The 18213-nt window shown below is 38.4% G+C and overlaps 1 protein-coding gene across 5 annotated transcripts in view; it reads left to right on the top strand.

Moving 5' to 3' along the window:
* PDLIM5 (PDZ and LIM domain 5) overlaps window positions 1-18213 on the top strand; it is a 209116-nt gene that overhangs the window by 54069 nt on the left and 136834 nt on the right. For 4 of the 5 annotated variants that reach the window (XM_082838454.1, XM_082838452.1, XM_082838456.1 and 1 more), the window contains one exon: window positions 5672-5823. In XM_082838454.1, the coding sequence (XP_082694580.1) occupies window positions 5672-5823 (152 nt within the window). Of the gene's footprint in view, window positions 1-5671; window positions 5824-18213 lie in introns of those variants that run through there. The other variant, XM_082838455.1, reaches the window with a different exon arrangement.

The following is an 18213-nucleotide window of genomic DNA, read 5'->3' as shown; positions in this document are numbered from 1 at the left end:
AGTTCTGGGGATAAATGAAAGCTCATAGGAGTTTTCAATGAGATGCCACCTTTAACAAGCTTTACATTTGTTTCTGTGCATTGGGCCTTTCCCACTGGCGTTCGTTTAGGCTCTTTCTGCACTTTAAATAGTGAGTAGAAAGCCTGAGTATTGAATAATAAAGATGGTTAGAGATTTAGAAAAGATGTTAATGTCAAAAATCCAAGATGATTAATATTAATAAGCTCAAAAAAACTGTAGACAAAAAGGAGTTTGTTTGACAGTTTAAAGAACATGAAAGATTGTACAGATGGCAATGAGCATTTGTTTACATTTCTGGTAACTGATTGAGAAAGGGTTGAGATTAAATACAATTAAACTCTTCCTAATACTTGTTAGATAAAGTACCAAGGGGAGTTGTGACACCTCTTTGGAAATCCTAGGAAAAATATATTAACTAACTATCCAAAATGGATTTACTTTGTTCTATTGAAAATAGTTTGATTTTTGACCTTTCTTAGGTTAGCTCAGCCTAATGTTTAACTGAAGATTCTCATTTTCAGATTATCTATTTTTCTCTTTGGTGAATTAAGTATATTTATACCAGAATTTCACATATTAAACTGATGGATAGATTTATTGATTTCTTATTTACTGCGGTTTAATCATCTGTTTTTCTAGTACCTACAGTCTTCAAGGCTCTTGAGAACATAGTATAAAATATGATCCCTGACCTTATGGCGCTTGCTTTGAAGTTGGAAACAGCTTGATGACTAGTTATAGATTGCTGCTATTTCAGGCTTCAGCTTTATTCTACACTGTAGGAAGTAGAAGATATTTGAAGTTTTTCACCCTCATTTTATAAATAGTGGACATGATGGAACTCCTCAGTGTGAAGTGGTAGTAGGGTCACCATTATGGAAATACAGTAAGATGGAGCAAAGGACAAGGAACATGCAGAGTTTGGCAGTAAGGAGGTCTTTAGAAAACTCTTACTGTAGGCAGCAGGCAAGATCAAGGTGACAGATGATCAGGGTATGGACTAGCATGGGAGACAAAAGGAAGAATCAGCAAAATTTAGTAATTTCCCTAGATGTGGTGCTCAAGGAAACGGCAGAACACGGGGGCTATATGATTTCTATGCTCCATGTTTTGAAAATAAGGGTGGCAGAGTAAAAGCAAGCCTAAAAAGATAGGTAATTCTGAGAAGTTGGATTTGAACATCTTGAGATCATAGGCTCTCAGAATCGAGTAGGCAGCTGCAACAAAGGAGTAAGTTTTATCTAGTGTATGACATTTGATTTGATTAGATTATTTTCCCTTTTTTTTTAAACATCTTTATTGGAGTATAATTGCTTTATAATGGTGTATTAGTTTCTGCTTTATAACAAAGTGAATCAGCTATATGTATACATATATCCCTGTATCCCCTCCCTCTTGCATCTCCCTCCCACCCTCCCTATCGCACCCCTCTAGGTGGTCACAAAGCACCGATCTGATCTCCCTGTGCTATGCAGCTGCTTCCCACTAGCTATCTGTTTTACATTTGGTAGTATATATATGCCCATGCCACTCTCTCACTTCATCCCAGCTTACCCTTCCCCCTCCCTGTGTCCTCAAGTCCATTCTCTACATCTGTATCTTTATTCCTGTCCTGCCCCTAGGTTCTTCAGAAACTTTTTTTTTTTTTTAAGATTCCATATATATGTGTTAGCATATGGTATTTGTTTTTCTCTTTCTGACTTACTTCACTCTGTATGACAGACTCTAGGTCCATCCACCTCACTACAAATAACTCAATTTTGTTTTTCTTTTTATGGCTGAGTAATATTAGATTATTTTCTTAATTGCTCATTACCTTTATATTACTGGACTGGGAGTATTTAAATTGCTTTAGTTGGGTACATTTTGAGCAAATGCCCTTAGGTTTCAGTGTTTCTATTTTAAGGCTACCTTATGTGAAGAATGGTGAGGTAGGTAATTTAGCTGTGTTCTATTTCTGGTTAAAAAAAATTTTTTTTTTTTTGGATGCCCTTCTTGGCTAAAACAAAATGTAGGATAAATTATGTTTATTTTTTGTCTTATTATCAGGATTCAAATTTCCATTCATTTATTTTCGTAGGGAATAGATGTCCCTTTGCCCTACCATTCAGATATGACTCTTATTTTAGGATTAGAGTTATACCTTTGTATAGACAGTTCACAGATAGATAAAACTTTTAAGACTGGAAGGGACCTTAGAAGGCCTTTGACATCATCCAGTACAACCTCCACATTTCTTGGATTAGTAATCTGAGGTCAGGAGAATAATAATAATAATAGCTAACATTTATTAAGCTGTTATCTCACATAATCTTTATAAAACCCTACAAGTAAGTCCCATGGAAAATGGGTGGCATTGCTAGATTTAGGAGTTGTTTTCTTTGTAAATGTCCTTCACAGTTTGAACAATTTAGTTCTGTGCAGGAGAGACGAACAGTTATTTGTTATTAAATTAAATTATTTCTTTAATATTTATATTAATAAAAAAGAAATACTAATTATTAAGACAGTCCACACCTATTATTTATTTATTTTTATTATTTGGCTGCGTTGGGTCTTCGTTGCTGCACGCGGGCTTTCTCTAGTTGTGATGAGTGGGGGCAACTCTTCGTTGCAGTGCGTGGACTTCTCATTGCGGTGGCTTCTCTTGTTGCAGAGCACAGGCTCTAGGCGCGTGGGCTTCAATAGTTGTGGCACATGGGCTCAGTGGTTGTGGCTCGTGCGCTCTAGAGCACAGGCTCAGTAGTTGTGGCGCACGGGCTTCAGTAGTTGTGGCACGTGGGCTCAGTAGTTGTGGCTTGTGGGCTCCAGAGCGCAGGCTCAGTAGTTGTTGTGCATAGGCTTGATTGCTCCGTGGCATGTGGGATCTTCCCGGACCGGGCTCGAACCCGTGTCCCCTGCACTGGCAGGTGGATTTTTAACCACTGCACCACCAGGGAAGTCCCCACACCTGTTATTTAATACAGTAAAACTGTAATATTTAATGTAGATATTATTATTTTTAAAGACTTTTTTCTTACTCCCACCACACGCATACATTACTTTCATATTTTAATAAATATATCTGTCTATACAGTATTTTAAAATATACTTAATAAAGTTCTATCTTAATTTTTTTCTTCTTGATCCAGTGATCCTGGAATTCAGATTAACTTTATTTAATTTTCATTGAATTTTGGTATTACTTCGTCAGTCATATAATATATAATGAAAAGTGTGTCTATATGTATGTATATACATACACATGTGTGTAATATAGCTATGTTGATAAGTTTGATATGCATTAAATTTTCATCTGCTTTATTACTCTGGAAATTTATTTCTTTATTGCCAACATTTCATTAATTTTTCTAACCTTTAAATATCTGGGCAGCTGAGAGGAGTTGTTTTGTTTGTTCACATTAGTACAAAGATGAAAACAGAATCACTACACTTGACCCTTGAACACTTGGGGATTAGAGGCACTGGCCCTCTGCGAAGTTGAAAATCCGCCTGTAATTTATAGTCTGTCCTCCGTACATGTAGTTTGGTTCCTCCGTATACAAACACGCATACCATGTAGTACTATAGCATTCACTGTTGAAAAAAATCCGCATGTGAGTGGACCCACGCAGTTCAAACTCACGTGGCTCAAGGGTCAACTCTATGTACTATGTATATAATAGAGAATATTTCATTTGAAAGGTTTGAAATCTTTTATTTTACACTTTGTATCTGTTAGATTTTACATATTCTTGCTCAAATAGATATTTTTTCTTACTAATTTCAAGAACTATGTCCATCATTTGATAGTTATGTGTTAAATGAGATAAATTTCAAATTATTTAAAATTTTAGTTCTTCCTAATTTTGCACTTTAAAACAAACCATAGATTTTGCCAGTGTTAAATAATAAATACGTGGCATCCATTCATTCAGTATATATTATAATGAAGGTCTATAGTGTCAGGCACACTTCTAGCTTAAGGGTAGTTGGGGAGAAGCGCAGACATGGGTGCTGACTGGATGGATCTAGCAGTCAATACTGTTTTCTTGATTTTAGATCCAAAGAGTTGTTCTTGTACAGTAGGATTGATCTGCCTTGATCATTATTTTTAAGGAAAGGATTTGACAACTGATGGTAATCAAAACCTATCTGAGCATACAATATCCAGTTGTATTTATTGCTTTGCTTCCAGATTATGAATTCTAGCACTCACCCCTCGTTCAGTTTGCTGAGGGATGTTTTTCTTTTAATCAAAAAGTAATTTTAGTAAAATGTTCTCTAAAATATTTAGTTTTTGTTAGTTTTAAAAAAGTTGTGGTAAAATATAAAAGTTAGACATTTTGGGCTTCCCTGGTGGCGCAGTGGTTGAGGGTCCGTCTGCCGATGCAGGGGACGCGGGTTCGTGCCCCTGTCTGGGAGGATCCCACATGCTGCGGAAAGGCTGGGCCCGTGAGCCATGGCCGCTGGGCCTGCGCGTCTGGAGCCTGTGCTCCGCAACCGGAGAGGCCGCGGCAGTGCGAGGCCGGCGTACAGCAAAAAAAAAAAAAAAAAAAAAAAATAGACATTTTAACCATTTTTAATTGCACAATTCATTAATTGCATCAAGTACATTTTCAGTGTTGTGCAGTCATTACCACTATCCTTTTCCAGATGTTTTTCATCATCCCTGCATAAAATCTACACTTTTAAGTATTAGAAAAGTATTAGAAGTATTAGAAGTATTAGAGAAATAGTGGTTGTTTTCTTTCTTACTTTTTTGGGCCTAGTCTCACCTGTCTTCCAACAGCCCAGTATTCATTGTGATCTACTTGTACTTACTGGATTCTAAGCTTGTCATTTTAATTAGAATGGTTCCTTTTGATTTGTACTTGTTCCATGTTTCTGAATATCTATTAAATTTGTATCACCTTTCATTTTACTGTCATTTTATATTTGTTTGCTCCTTTTGGAGCAATGAAATAGATACACATGAAGTTTGAAGGAGATCAAACTAAATGTAAACATGTAGAAAATTTTGTAAAAAGGGAAAAAAAGATTGGGGATTAAAGATCGTGGTACACAAATGAGTCTGACAGTCTCAGACACAACTGGTTTTCGTCCCCTCGTTCTAAATGCCTGGAGCAGGAAGCACAGCCAGCATAAAAGATATTTGGGCCTGTGATCTTAAAGAATTCAGTCCCTCAAACGCTGGATATGAATTGGACTCAACAGGAAGGATAGTTCAGTAGATCCTCCATCTGTATTACTCTTTGTGCTCAAACAAAAATACAGCTGTTTAAAGAGTTTTAAAAGTTATTTCTAAAAGAGTATTAAATACCCTATTCATATTACTTTCTTTTTTTTTCTGCTAAAATGTAGTTGCCTTGCCTACTTCTCTTCCTTATTTGTAACAATCACACACTACTGTTATACAGTAAAGAAATGGAGAACTTATCAGGGACCTTTTCTCAGACAATTAGTTCAGTTTTTTAGAAAACAAATAAGAATTTAAGGAAATAAGTATGAAAGTCATTTGAATTTTAACTTTACCTGTTAAGCAAGATAATTTGTATTACTTTGTCCAATAGTATATTAATATACTTCTCTTTTGATATAACAAAAGTATAATTTTCGTCTGTGTTTATTTTTAAAGAGTGACAATTCTAATGAAATATATTTTTTACAGCTAAAAGATGGCGGCAAAGCATCCCAGGCAAACGTAAGAATAGGTGATGTGGTTCTCAGCATTGATGGAATAAGTGCACATGGCATGACTCATCTTGAAGCCCAGAACAAGATTAAGGGTTGTACAGGCTCTTTGAATATGACTCTGCAAAGGTAAATTGCTTTTTGTTTGGCTCTGAGAGAAAAGACAACACTGAGGAATGTGTTTTCGTGTGTCTGATTCATGGTGTTAACTAAGAAGCAGTTTCTGTTGCCATTGTTTCAGGTGGATAAATAAAAAATAGAATGGCTTTTAAATTGGGTAATTGAGCAGTATGAGAATTGGTGAAAGCTTTGGATTATAAGGCATGTATTCACATACGCATAAAGATTGTGTGTGCAGTTTCAGAGAGTTTAAGAATTCCTGAAATTTCTCAATGGAGTGCAGCCTAAGAATTCTTGTTACGGGGTAAAACTCTTGGCCTTAATATTCCGGGCAGTATATTAGGGGTATTCTTTTAAGATATGATTTGGCTTTTCTTAGTATGTCCTTTTCCCTTTCTTTCCCTGGGTAGAAAAACAGAATTAGTATACTCATTTGAAGTCCAAATTTTCTGAACTCAGTTTGGCTTCAATTTAAAAATAATCATCTCATTGATTGTACTATATCAGATCTTTTCAGCATCCCAACATTTGAACTGTATTGAGATCACCTGGATTGCTTGTTAAAAATAGTGATAGGGCTTCCCTGGTGGCGCAGTGGTTGAGAGTCCGTCTGCTGATGCAGGGGACACGGGTTCGTGCCCCAGTCCAGGAAGATCCCACATGCCGCGGAGCGGCTGGGCCCGTGAGCCATGGCCGCTGAGTGTGCGCGTCTGGAGCCTGTGCTCCGCAGCGGGAGAGGCCACAGCAGTGAGAGGCCTGCGTACCGCCAAAAAAAAAAAAAAAAAAAAAAAAAAAAAAAGTTGTGATAGGAATCAGAATATCTGGAAGTAAGGACCAAGAATTATATATGAATAAGTTTTCTATGATTATTATGAAATATGAAGTTAGAACTACTGCAGTGTCTTGGGTTGAGGGGAAGGGAGGAGAAAGAGAGGATAGAGGGAGGGTGATTGAATGATGGCTCTGAACCTTTAAGTTTATAAGGAAGTAGCTATCATTTACCAGGTGGTCATGGAGGGTTTTAAGCAATTCTTGCTTTTGATAATTACATAAGTGTTCTCTGGTCTATAAATTTTGGAAAATGCCATTTTCCCCAAAAACGTCTCATAGGCTTCCGTAAATTGTTGTCTTTATTATAAATCTTTAAGAGGGGAACAACATGCCATACCTTCCTAACACTTATAGCTAAGAAACCTTTTTTTTCTTGGAGTCTCTCCTGGGAGTATTTAAAGGATATATACAGGGCAAATTATATGTACTTGTCTGGAAGAGTATCAATTTGGTCTTAAAACTGAATAGGAAAAATTTAGAAAAACTTAGACTTATAGATTTACTTTGTTGTAGCATGACTTTCTGACCAGTTTTCTTTTGGGGGAGTGTGTGTGTGTCTGTGTGTGAAATTGCTTTCAGTGGAACTGTTGAATCAAAGGTCATGTGTATTTAAAATTTGAAAGCTATTAGCTATACATTTTAATTCATAGAAAAGTAATCAATGAGAAAAAATAACCTTGCTAAAAAGTCCTGTTTCGATAGTATTCTTTCTGTTCTATATATTTAGACATGTAACACAAAAATTGTTACTAATTAAGTGAAAATAGTCATTTTTACTCATAGGCATTTTTGCTAAGTATGAATTTTGAAAGGAAACCAAGAAGTCAAGAAGCTTAACTTGTCTGAGATATCAACAAAGCAAAACAAATACAGATGATGTTGGGCTGTTTCTCAAATTCTAAAGTGAAAGTTTATGTAGGGTATAATCTTTCCTTCTGGGCTGTGTATCATTTCTTTCATAGTAGCCTACTTGTTTTCACATTGTGCTCCCTATTTTACAACCTAGGACTCAGTATCTTATTTTCTATTGACAGCACTTCTGGTTCCATAAGAGTAGATGAAAACCAGATGTTACCCTGTTTGGATGAATTTGCAATTTAAGTAATCTGCTACTGACTCTAATACAGATTCTTTTAAGCTACTTGAATACAAAATCTAACAAACCAACTTGTTATAAACATTTGGAGATACTACTTAATCTTATCTTCGTATTTCTGAATATGGATATTCAGAGACTCAAACTATGAGAGAGAATTTTAGAGTCCTGTTGTTATTCATTGTTATTCTCCTTAAGGTTTTGAACACTTCTTGTGTTAGGTAATGTCAGCCTAAAAGAGATTTGCATTTAAGAGAATTCATGGTATAACATTGACAGTACTACTGAAGAAAGACTTTTTGTTTTTTATGGAAAAAATAAGTTTGAAGAGTTATCATCAATTCTTCCCTATACCAAAGCCATTTTCTTCTTAAGTTCTCTCTTTCTTATATCAGAGCAAATATTTTTTCTTCCACTTATTTCTGAGTTTGAACAACAGCACCCTTAATTGGCCTCCAGTCACCTTACCCTCTTTATTCCATCTGTCACCAGCCAAACTGCTGAGCATTCTTCTTCCAAACTGAGTGACCCACAACAGTATTTTCTCTGTGTAACTGTTTTCTTCATGAATATCTAGGTATTTTCCTTTACAGACTTGTCTTAGTCCAGTTTCCCTAGAAACAGAATCTGAGATGGTATTCATGTGCAAATGATGTATCAAGAGAGTTCTTTCACATGTTACTTAAAAGGGAATAAGTCAAGCGGGATTGGGAAGAAGAAGAAACTGAGATGAGGAAGGGTTTGGTTTCATTGGATGTCTAGCCTCAGCTTGACCCAGGAGGGAACTTTGGAACAAAATTGTACCGTAGAGTCTGTCTTGCCTTGAGGCAAGGGAACTGGGCTTTTGTCCCTTCTCCCCTTCATGCGTTACTTATTGACCACCAGCTGTCCTGGAAATATGTGTGTGTGCAGGAGTGCAGAAGAGGTCTAGGAGGTAGCTTCTGTTACTTCCACAGAAAGTTGCTGGTATGAACCATTAGCAATGCAGGGAGCACCTTTGGGACTGGATGTACCAAACCAGTCGAAGGGTTCCAGAGGACCCAAGCTGGGCACCAATAGCACGTGCTGTGAGATTCCTTCCAGACTGGAGTCCTTTGCTCAGAGGATTAGGCTCTCTGTGACCCAGGCACACTCAGATTGTCCTCCCCCTAGGACTTCCCTGGCAGTCCAATGGTTAAAACTCTGTGCTCCCAGTTCAGGGAGCGATAGTTCGATCCCTAGTCAGGGATATATGCCGTCTGGTGCAGCCAAAAGTTTAAAAAAAAAAAAAAAGAAAGATTGTCCTCCCCAGATCATCACTACTCGTCAGCGAATACCATTTTTCCATTTAAGGTAGGTTTCTTACTGTCCCTCACATGCCTTTTTTGTCCTCTCATGAAATTTGCTTCATCTGGAATGCCCACCCACCTTTTCACTGCCAATACATACCTCCACCTCCACAAATCCCACATCAAACCTCATCATCTACCCATGGTCTTTTCTTACTATTGCAACTTATTCATTATTTCCCCTCTAAACTCTTATGACAAGTTTATACCACTCGACTCAGCGTTTAATTGTACACTAGGTATAACCAGGAATGACAAGGCAGATTCCATGAATCATATACAAATAAACCTAACTGGTTAATAGTCATACCTAATAACTGCCTGTGTAATTAACTAATTACTCTGTGTTTCACCAACTAGACTCCTTGAAAGCAAAGACCTTGTTTTTTGCACTGTTTGTATTTGGCATCTTGTATAGTTTTGTGCTTTTAGTGTCTAATAAATATTTGATGGGCACCAGCATTATTTCTCAAACTTGGCATCACTTATTTATTCCACAAATGCTTTTTGAGCTATTGCTATGTGCCAGGCACTGTTGTAGATGCTGGGGACATTCAGCAGTGAGCAAAACAAACAAAATCCCTGCCTCCTTGGTGCTGACCTTTTAGTGAGCAGAGGCAGACAATAAAGTTAAGTAATGGGAATTCCCTGTGTGTCCAGTGGTTAGGTGCTTTCACTACTGGGGCCCAGGTTGGATCCCTGGCCAGGGAACTAAGATCCCACAAGCCGCGCGGCACAGCCATAAATAAATAAATAAACAAACAAGTAAGTAAAAATGTATAGTATATCACATGGAGGTGGTAAGTGCCTTGGGGAAAAATAAAGCATGTAAGGGACATAGGGAATGCAGGGGTAGGAGATTGCAATTTAAAATAGAGTGGTCGGGGGCTTCCCTGGTGGCGCAGTGGTTGAGAGTCCGCCTGCCGATGCAGGGGACACGGGTTTGTGCCCCGGTCCGGGAAGATCCCACATGCCGCGGAGCGGCTGGGCCCATGAGCCATGGTCGCTGAGCCTGCACGTCCGGAGACTGTGCTCCGCAACGGGAGAGGCCACAACAGTGAGAGGCCCGCGTACTGCAAAAAAATAAAATAAAATAAAATAGAGTGGTTGGGAGAGCCTCAGTGAGAAGGTTATTGGATATCTGGGTCATGAGTGTCCCCGGCAGAGGGAAGAGCTGGTGCAGTGGTCCTGTCAGGAGGCCAGTGGGCCCGGAGCAGAGGGTGTGAAGGCAGCAAGGTCAGAAGTGAGGTCAGAGAGATAGCAGGAAGTGAGTGGAGATGGGACAGTACTTGTAGGACCCATGCGTCACTGCAGTATTTGTAATCGACTTTAAATTTGCCTGGGCCTGTAGAAAGTTGTGAGAAAGCCTTGAAGAGTTATAGCTGCTTGGCCAGCTCTACAGCAGGATTTGGGAGAGAGGTGGTTTCATTATTGGAAAGGGGCTAGAGGGAAGAGCAGACCAAGCCTCACCCCAGTCTTGATAGCCATGGCACTGCCTTTTTCTTCTAGCGCGGTAGAAATACTGGACGATTACCACTTCTGCTGATCTCCACCCAAGAACCCCCAGCAGGAGACTATGACAGAGAAAACCCATCTTTTTTAAATTAATTAATTAATTAATTAATTTATTTATTTTTGGCTGCGTTGGATCTTTGTTGCTGTGCGTGGGCTTTTTCTAGTTGCGGTGTGCGGGGGCTACTCTTTGTTGCAGTGCATGGGCTTCTCATTGCAGCAGCTTCTCTTGTTGCAGAGTATGGCCTCTAGGTGTGCAGGCTTCAGTAGTTGTGGCACGTGGGCTCAGTAGTTGTGGCTCGTGGGCTGTAGAGCGCAGGCTCAGTAGTTGTTGTTCACGGGCTTAGTTGCTCTATGGCATGTGAGATCTTCCCGGACCAGGGCTCGAACTCGTGTCGCCTGCATTGGCAGGCAGATTCTTAACCACTGTGCCACCAGGGAAGTTCCCCCATCTTTGTTTTTGTTTTGTGAATTTTTTTTGTATTAAGTATTATTGTTATATATTTGTTCATTATATATATATATTTAATTGATCTCTTGTTTAAGCCCAACCTCAAAATCCTAAAATAAGGTTTAGATAAGAAAAGGTAAGATAAAGATACTTGCTTGCGTAAGGTTATTTTGGAACTTTTTTTTCAATCTTGTCTTATTTGGGGGTATGTAATAAAGCAAACATATGCTCTCTCATTGATATCCTAAAAAAATAAGACTTGACTCACTATATTCTAGTATCTAATGAATATAGAGGTGTGGAAGATTTCATTTTGATTTCTTTTATCGTTGGGAAAGATTGGAAAATATTTTTTTCCCCCTGAAACTGGCACTGATTCTAAGAGGGCTGCAACTGGACAATGAAAAATTCTATTTGAAATTATTTTTCCTCTTGGGAGAACAGGCAAATAGTAGTGTGCTTGTTTTTAAATATCAAGTGCTTTTTGCCTATGCTTTTGATCCACGTCAAAGTGGATCATTTTAACAATTACATTATTTCAGCTAATAATAGAAGAAGACTACTTTCTGAAGCTTTGATGTCAAATAAATCTATGAACTATATTAGAGTTGGAGTCTATGAATAAGATTTTTAACTATTTCATTTTATTTCATTAATTCTTTGCATAACATAGATAAAGTTGCTACTGACTTACTGTATGAATTGGGGTAAGGTGCTGAACTTCTGGGCCTTAATTTTCTTGACTATAAAATGAGGTCATGAGTGATTTCTAAGTTCCCTTAAATTCTGGTTCTTGTTCTGGATTTTTAGCTGTAAATGGATAAGTTCCCTAAAGTTTGCTATTAGATCAGACTAATGTCAGTTTGCTTGTTTTGGCTGAGAGAATCAGGAAATTGGACTTTCTTCACTGGAGTTATCTTAAACCATGCCAGGTTAGCAAAGTGACTTGTACTACCCTGCCGACTTCAAGGTGAAAGGTAGGTCAGCTGGATATTCAAACAGAACTTAATCATAAAAAAATACTTTATATACTTGTCCTTATTTTATATTTTAAAATTAATCCTTTCAGAATCACAGAGAATATATATAACTTTTCTAATCTTCCTTGTTTTTTACATTATCAGTAGTGGCATATCTGTGGGTTTATTTACTTATTTACTTTGGTTCCTTAAATTTCATTTAGTGTATAACTTGTTATGATTGGAAGTGAAAGATCTAGAAGGACTGAGTTTTGAAAAATATTGATGTACTCTCTGCCTCCCCCTTCTTCCTCATCCTTCAAACAGCAGAAGAATTGTCAGAGGTCCGGTAACTACTACTAATGAATGACAGACTGCAATAATTTAATAGGCACAGTGAGTTACAAAAAGAAAAGAAGTAGCTGTGGTACCAGACTGAAGCTATTAGCCATCTTTTGTTTCATTTTAATGGATTGCTTAACATCCTGTTACTGTTAACTTTAATGAGTTCACCTCTGCTCTTTCTTTCACTATTAGCACAGAGGCAAGATATTAAAAAATACTTTTTTAAAATCCAAGTTTTCAGTTCTCTATCTGGGATGTTTCAATTCATGTGAATTAAAAGACATTTAGTTCGATTACCTTTTCATTTAATTGGAGTTGCACATTATCCCACCTCAGGTTCCTTTTTTCCCCCGGTATTTCACATACTTTTTGAATGTGTTTTCTGCAATATAGGTTTTACTGTTTGTTTGTTTGTTTGATCGTTTGTGTTGGTTTTAGTTTCATTTTTAAATTCTTTTCCAGAAGGACTGTCTGATTAATCCTCCCTCTCCCTCATTAAAATTAGAAGTGCTGCTTAGGAAAGGGGATGAGGACAAGCAGGCATTGACATCTCTTTTGTGCAAGTCTTTTTTTTTTTTTTTTTTTTTTTTGCGGTACGCGGGCCTCTCACTGTCATGGCCTTTCCCTTTGCGGAGCACAGGCTCCGGACACGCAGGCTCAGCGGCCATGGCTCACGGGCCCAGCCGCTCCGCGGCATGTGGGATCCTCCCGGACCGGGGCATGAACCCGTGTCCCCTGTATCAGCAGGCAGACTCTCAACCACTGTGCCACCAGGGAAGCCCTGTGCAAGTCTTTTCACATATACATTTAATCCTTCTATCAGTCCATTGAGAAAGGAGTTAACATACCCATTTTTCAGATGATTAATTTATGGTTTTGAGGGTTTATGTGACTTGCATAACAAACCCAGGTCAGTTCAAAGACTATTTCCTTCCCCACTTTCTTATAGCTAGGACTTAGTGACTATAGTCTCCTAATAAAATTTGATAAGACAGGATAGTAATTCAGTAGGGGTAACTCTTTGACTCTTTCACTTGTAAGCAACAGTGTCTCTGTTTTCACACTCACCTGTTGGTATTCTGTAATAAATATTATGCCTAAATTATTTTCTATGTGCTTAGTAGACCCTGTAGGTTAGAATAAAAGTAAAAGAGAAAAAGGAGGCTAAATAGGTTCACAGGTCACTAGATAGGAGCATTCATTTGGATACTGACTTGTATATATGGTTGCCTGTCCTAAGTCAGAATATCATCTTTTATTTTTCCCTCCCGAGTTTATAAGCCTGTTGACTATATTTGCTAAATTATTACTGTATTAAAGTTTGAAGACTTTGTTCTTCAGCAGGCTTCTGTGTATGCATCCCATGAGTAACTAAGGATTCAGCAATTTAAAAAAATACGTTTTTAAGACTTTTTGCTCAATATGACACTGACTGGAAAAGATACCAAAACTGTCAATCAACAAATCCATCAACAGACATGGAAGAGAAGTATTTCTCTTCTGTGTCTTTTTCTTCAATTCAGTAGGGATAAAGATTGCTGAAAATGAACTTGAAGGCTCAAATTAGTACATCTTGTTTGATAGTCTGTAGCAATTTGAATATAGGTTCATCGGGGTGTATTTTGCATTTTTAAATTCTTCCCTGAACTTTCCCTCTTGAAAGTGCGCAGTTATTTTATATAAATTTATGTATTTAATGTTTGGCTGAGTTGGGTCTTCGTTGCTGCGCGCAGGCTTTCTCTATAGTTGCTGTGAGCCAGGGCTAACTCTTCGTTGCAGTGCACAGGCTTCTCATTGCGGTGGCTTCTCTTGTTGGAGAGAACGGGCTCTAGGCACGCGGGCTTCAGTAGTTGTGGCACGCGGGCTCAGTAGTTGCGGCTTGCGGACTCTAGAGCGCAGGCTCAGTAGTTGTGGTACATGGGCTTAGTTGCTCCGCAGCATGTGGGATCTTCCCTGACCAAGGCATGAACCCGTGTCCCCGGCATTGGCAGGTGGATTCTTAACCACTGTGCCACCAGGGAAGTCCCTTTTATTTTTAACTTTTATTTTTTAACATAAAAGTCTTATTTATTTTTCTGAAGGAAAAATTACTTCAGTTATAATCCTTTGGGAAAAAAATCCTAGGAAATAATATATTTAAAGACATGTTTAAAGCTTTATTGTAAAATTTTAATTTGTAGAACATTTCATCTGTGCAGAATTTTTTTTTTTTTTTTTTTTTGTGGTACTCGGGCCTGTCACTGTTGTGGCCACTCCCATTGCGGAGCACAGGCTCCGGACACGCAGGCTCAGCAGCCATGGCTCACGGGCCCAGCTGCTCCGCGGCATGTGGGATCTTCCTGGACCGGGGCACGAACCCGTGTCCCCTGCATCGGCAGGCGGACTCTCAACCACTGCGCCACCAGGGAAGCCCTCATCTGTGCAGAATTTTTAAACGAAACCATGAAATAGAGATATAAAGAAGGGGAATGGTAATAAAACTGACTTTGAAATTAGACAAACTTGGTGCAAACCTTGATTCTACCACTTGTCTAGCTTAGGCAAGTTACATAAGTGAGTTTCCGTTAACCATTTGTAAATGGGCATAGTAATAACTGCCTTCTAAGGCTCTTGTAAAGATTAAATAACAAATGTAAAGAACCTAGGATATAACAGAGATAAGTTTTCTCTTCTTTCTTCCTATTTCTCCAGTATAAGTAAGTATTAATATAGTATCCATTGTAAAGTTACTTCCAGGAGGTTATATTTATTTTGTTTCTTAGCAACAAAATGGGTGTGACTGGAGGGAAATAGGGAGAAAATGAGAGAGCAGTCGGGTAGGTAGTTATCTTGGAAAGTCCGAAAGATGATTATGCAAGTGTTAGAAGAAAGGATTGTTTAGTCAAGTGAGTGGTTTTTGATCATACAGTTGTAATTAAAGCTTTTTAAAAGCATGAGGGGATACAAACATTATGCTGAGTGCCAGCTAACTACTGCTTTGGTTAAAAACTCTCAACCAGTAATTTATGGCAGCGAAGAGAAACCAGTACATACCTAGTCTTCTTTTTTCTGCTGATTCCTCTTGTTCTCTTTAGAGGAAAAAATGCAGGTGTAATTCTCCTTTACTGTGGGTTAAGCCAGAAAGACAAACAAACAAAACAAGTGTTTTTTCTGTCACTCTCCCATCCAAAATCATGTGTATTCCCTTTAAAGTAATTTAAATTAGTTAAATTGCTAACTTTTGGACTGTGTTATGATACTTTTAGAAATAATTTTCTCTTGTAACTTCTCATCAACACTATCATTACTTAATTAGTTGAAAAATCTCATTATGTTCCAAATTTTTGAACATCGGACTTCTCTAGATTTACCTTATGATCAGAAGCCATAAGGGGTAGATACAAAGAGAGTGATTTATGATTTCTGCCTTTAATGAACTTGTATCTATTTATTAGGACATTCATTAAGATAAGAAGACACAGAAAGTGCAACAGAGGTTCAAAGAGGACAAGATCTCATTGAAACGGAAAGGCTTCCTGGAGGTGCTGCATCTTGGGCTAGGCTTTGATGAGAAGGCCATCTCAGATGGAGGTGGCCAGTCCCCAGGCACCTGTAGGGAGAAGTATGGGAACCAGTTGGAAATGGAGATAAGAATAAGAGTTAGATTCAAATAGTGCTTTGCAGAGTCTTAGACACTGAGATATTAAAAGTTTTGATCAGAAAAGTGACATTTTCTGGATAATATTTAGTGAGATAGCTTGGAAGAAGGTGGAGAGGCGAGGCAGGGAGACTGGTCAGGCAAGTATCACAGTAACGTGGCTATTTGCGGGCTTGGAGTGGAAAACAGAGGAGAAATGGGAGAAATGAGAACTTGTGAACAGGAGTTCTGAAAGCCACAATAATGGTGTGGATATGAGGGAAGAGGGAAAAACCGAAGACAGCTCAGGTGCTCAGCCTGCTGGACCCAGGCTCCGTTCTCCTTTCATCTTCCCCTCGTTCCTCTTCTCACTGGAGCCTGGCTTCTGCCGCTGTCATGTCACTGAAACTGACGCTTGGACGTCTCACAGATTCCACAAGCTCAATGTGGTCAAAACTGAGCTCCACACTGCGTGTCACCAATTTGCATCTCCTGCTGCGCTTATCTTGGTGAAGGGCCCACCATCCACCCTGTTACCAGATCAGAAAGACTCATTCCTTGCTGAACCTCCCACGCCCATCTCTAACCACCTGTTCAGTACAATTTGCATAGATCTCCAAGCACACTATGAATAGAATAGAATAAATTAGCATGGCCTCAGGGTGGGTTGGTGGGGAGAGACACAGCTCCTAGCCCTAATGCCTATATCTTAAACAGAAAGGTTTAAGGTCCATCTAATTGAACAGTTGCTGTGCTGGTCACTGGGGAGGGAAAGGAAGTCCTCACACAGGCCCTGTAGGAGCTCACAGGGGTGGAGCAGTGGTTTCTGACCTTAAATAAGGACCTTTTTTTTTCGATGTCAAATATTTCATGGGCAACCCTTCCCCCACCATGTTAGGATAACAATTATTTTTAAAGTAACTGCAGATTTTGTAAATATTGTATTGCAGTTTTCAATGAAGAGGAAGTTTTTTTACGTTTATGTATAAGAATCTACATTTATTTAAAAATCCAAATATATAATACATGATTTAAGCAGACTTTAGTGTTTAGTACATAGATGAATTCATGAATCATTTGTGAAAACTTAGAACTGTGTGCCTGTTACCTCCAGCTGCTTCCAGTGTGGTTCACAGATTGGGAACCACTGGTCAAAAACATTTAAGCCATTTGGAAGTAGAGAGACAGGGGAGCAGAGACATCCACAGGGAAGGCGAGACTGAGGAGAGACCGCATGAGGATGGGGAGGGAAACAAAGAAAGACACAGACTGCAGGACCGTTGAAGGAATAGAGTAACAGAAGATTCTCCTGGTCACATCGGCTTATAGCAGATTAAAAGGACCCATGGTTCCACAACATCGGGTTCTACCAAATTTACCTTCAGTATCATTTTAAGAAAAAAAGCTAATTTCAGAGTTTAAGAGGAGAAGCATACAGTTATTTCCTTGTGTAAAAAGGAATAGCTGAGAAAGATGTAACATGCACCCTAAGTGGAAAGAATATCATGCCCAACATTTGAAGGGAAGAAATAATATTCTATTTTTACACGCTCCAGTGCATATCACCGTGGCTTGGACATAGAAGATACTCAGTAAATAGTTATTGCCTTGAGTAGTAGAGACTGCTACTTTTAAAAATACAGTAATTTTTCTACTTTTGCATAACAAATTGAGAAATAATTTACGAGGAGTTATTAGTGAGGTAGAGTGACAGACTGGTCATTCTTGTGTTTTGAATGGCAGCAGTCTCCTTGGAATTCAAAATAAACATGTTGTCCATTGCATTGAGAGCTTTTGAAAGGATTGAAATTCAGGTCACTCCCAACTGTTTCCAGCGGCTGTTGTTGCTATTAGGGTCTCAAAGGCTGAAATAGCTTAGGCTTTATATGAGTTGGAAAGTAAACAAGAGTGAAGGACTGTGCAGAGCACAAGCAGCAGAGTATTTATACAGTTGAACTTTGCAGCTTACTTTTTCTTTCATGTATTTCAAAGGCTGTATTTTCCTAGTAAACCAGCTTTATAAATAGATTTCTAAATATTACTAGTCCTAATAATTTCTTTTATCAGCTATGATCCCTATTAACATTTGCTCTGAAATTTAAAGCATATGAAAAAGTCTTTCATTCATCTGTTTTTTGTATGTATGAATTTTAATTTCTTGTATAATACAGCAGGAGTTCATTTCTACATTACAATAAAAATCCATAGATGATAATCTTGAGTTCAGTGACCTCCCTTACAATCGAGTCTGCCTTTATCTT

This window comes from Leucopleurus acutus (genome assembly GCF_964270905.1).
Source record: "Leucopleurus acutus genome assembly, chromosome: 4".
NCBI classification, from domain to species: Eukaryota; Metazoa; Chordata; class Mammalia; order Artiodactyla; family Delphinidae; genus Leucopleurus; species Leucopleurus acutus.
This window is presented reverse-complemented; position numbering and strand designations above follow the sequence as displayed.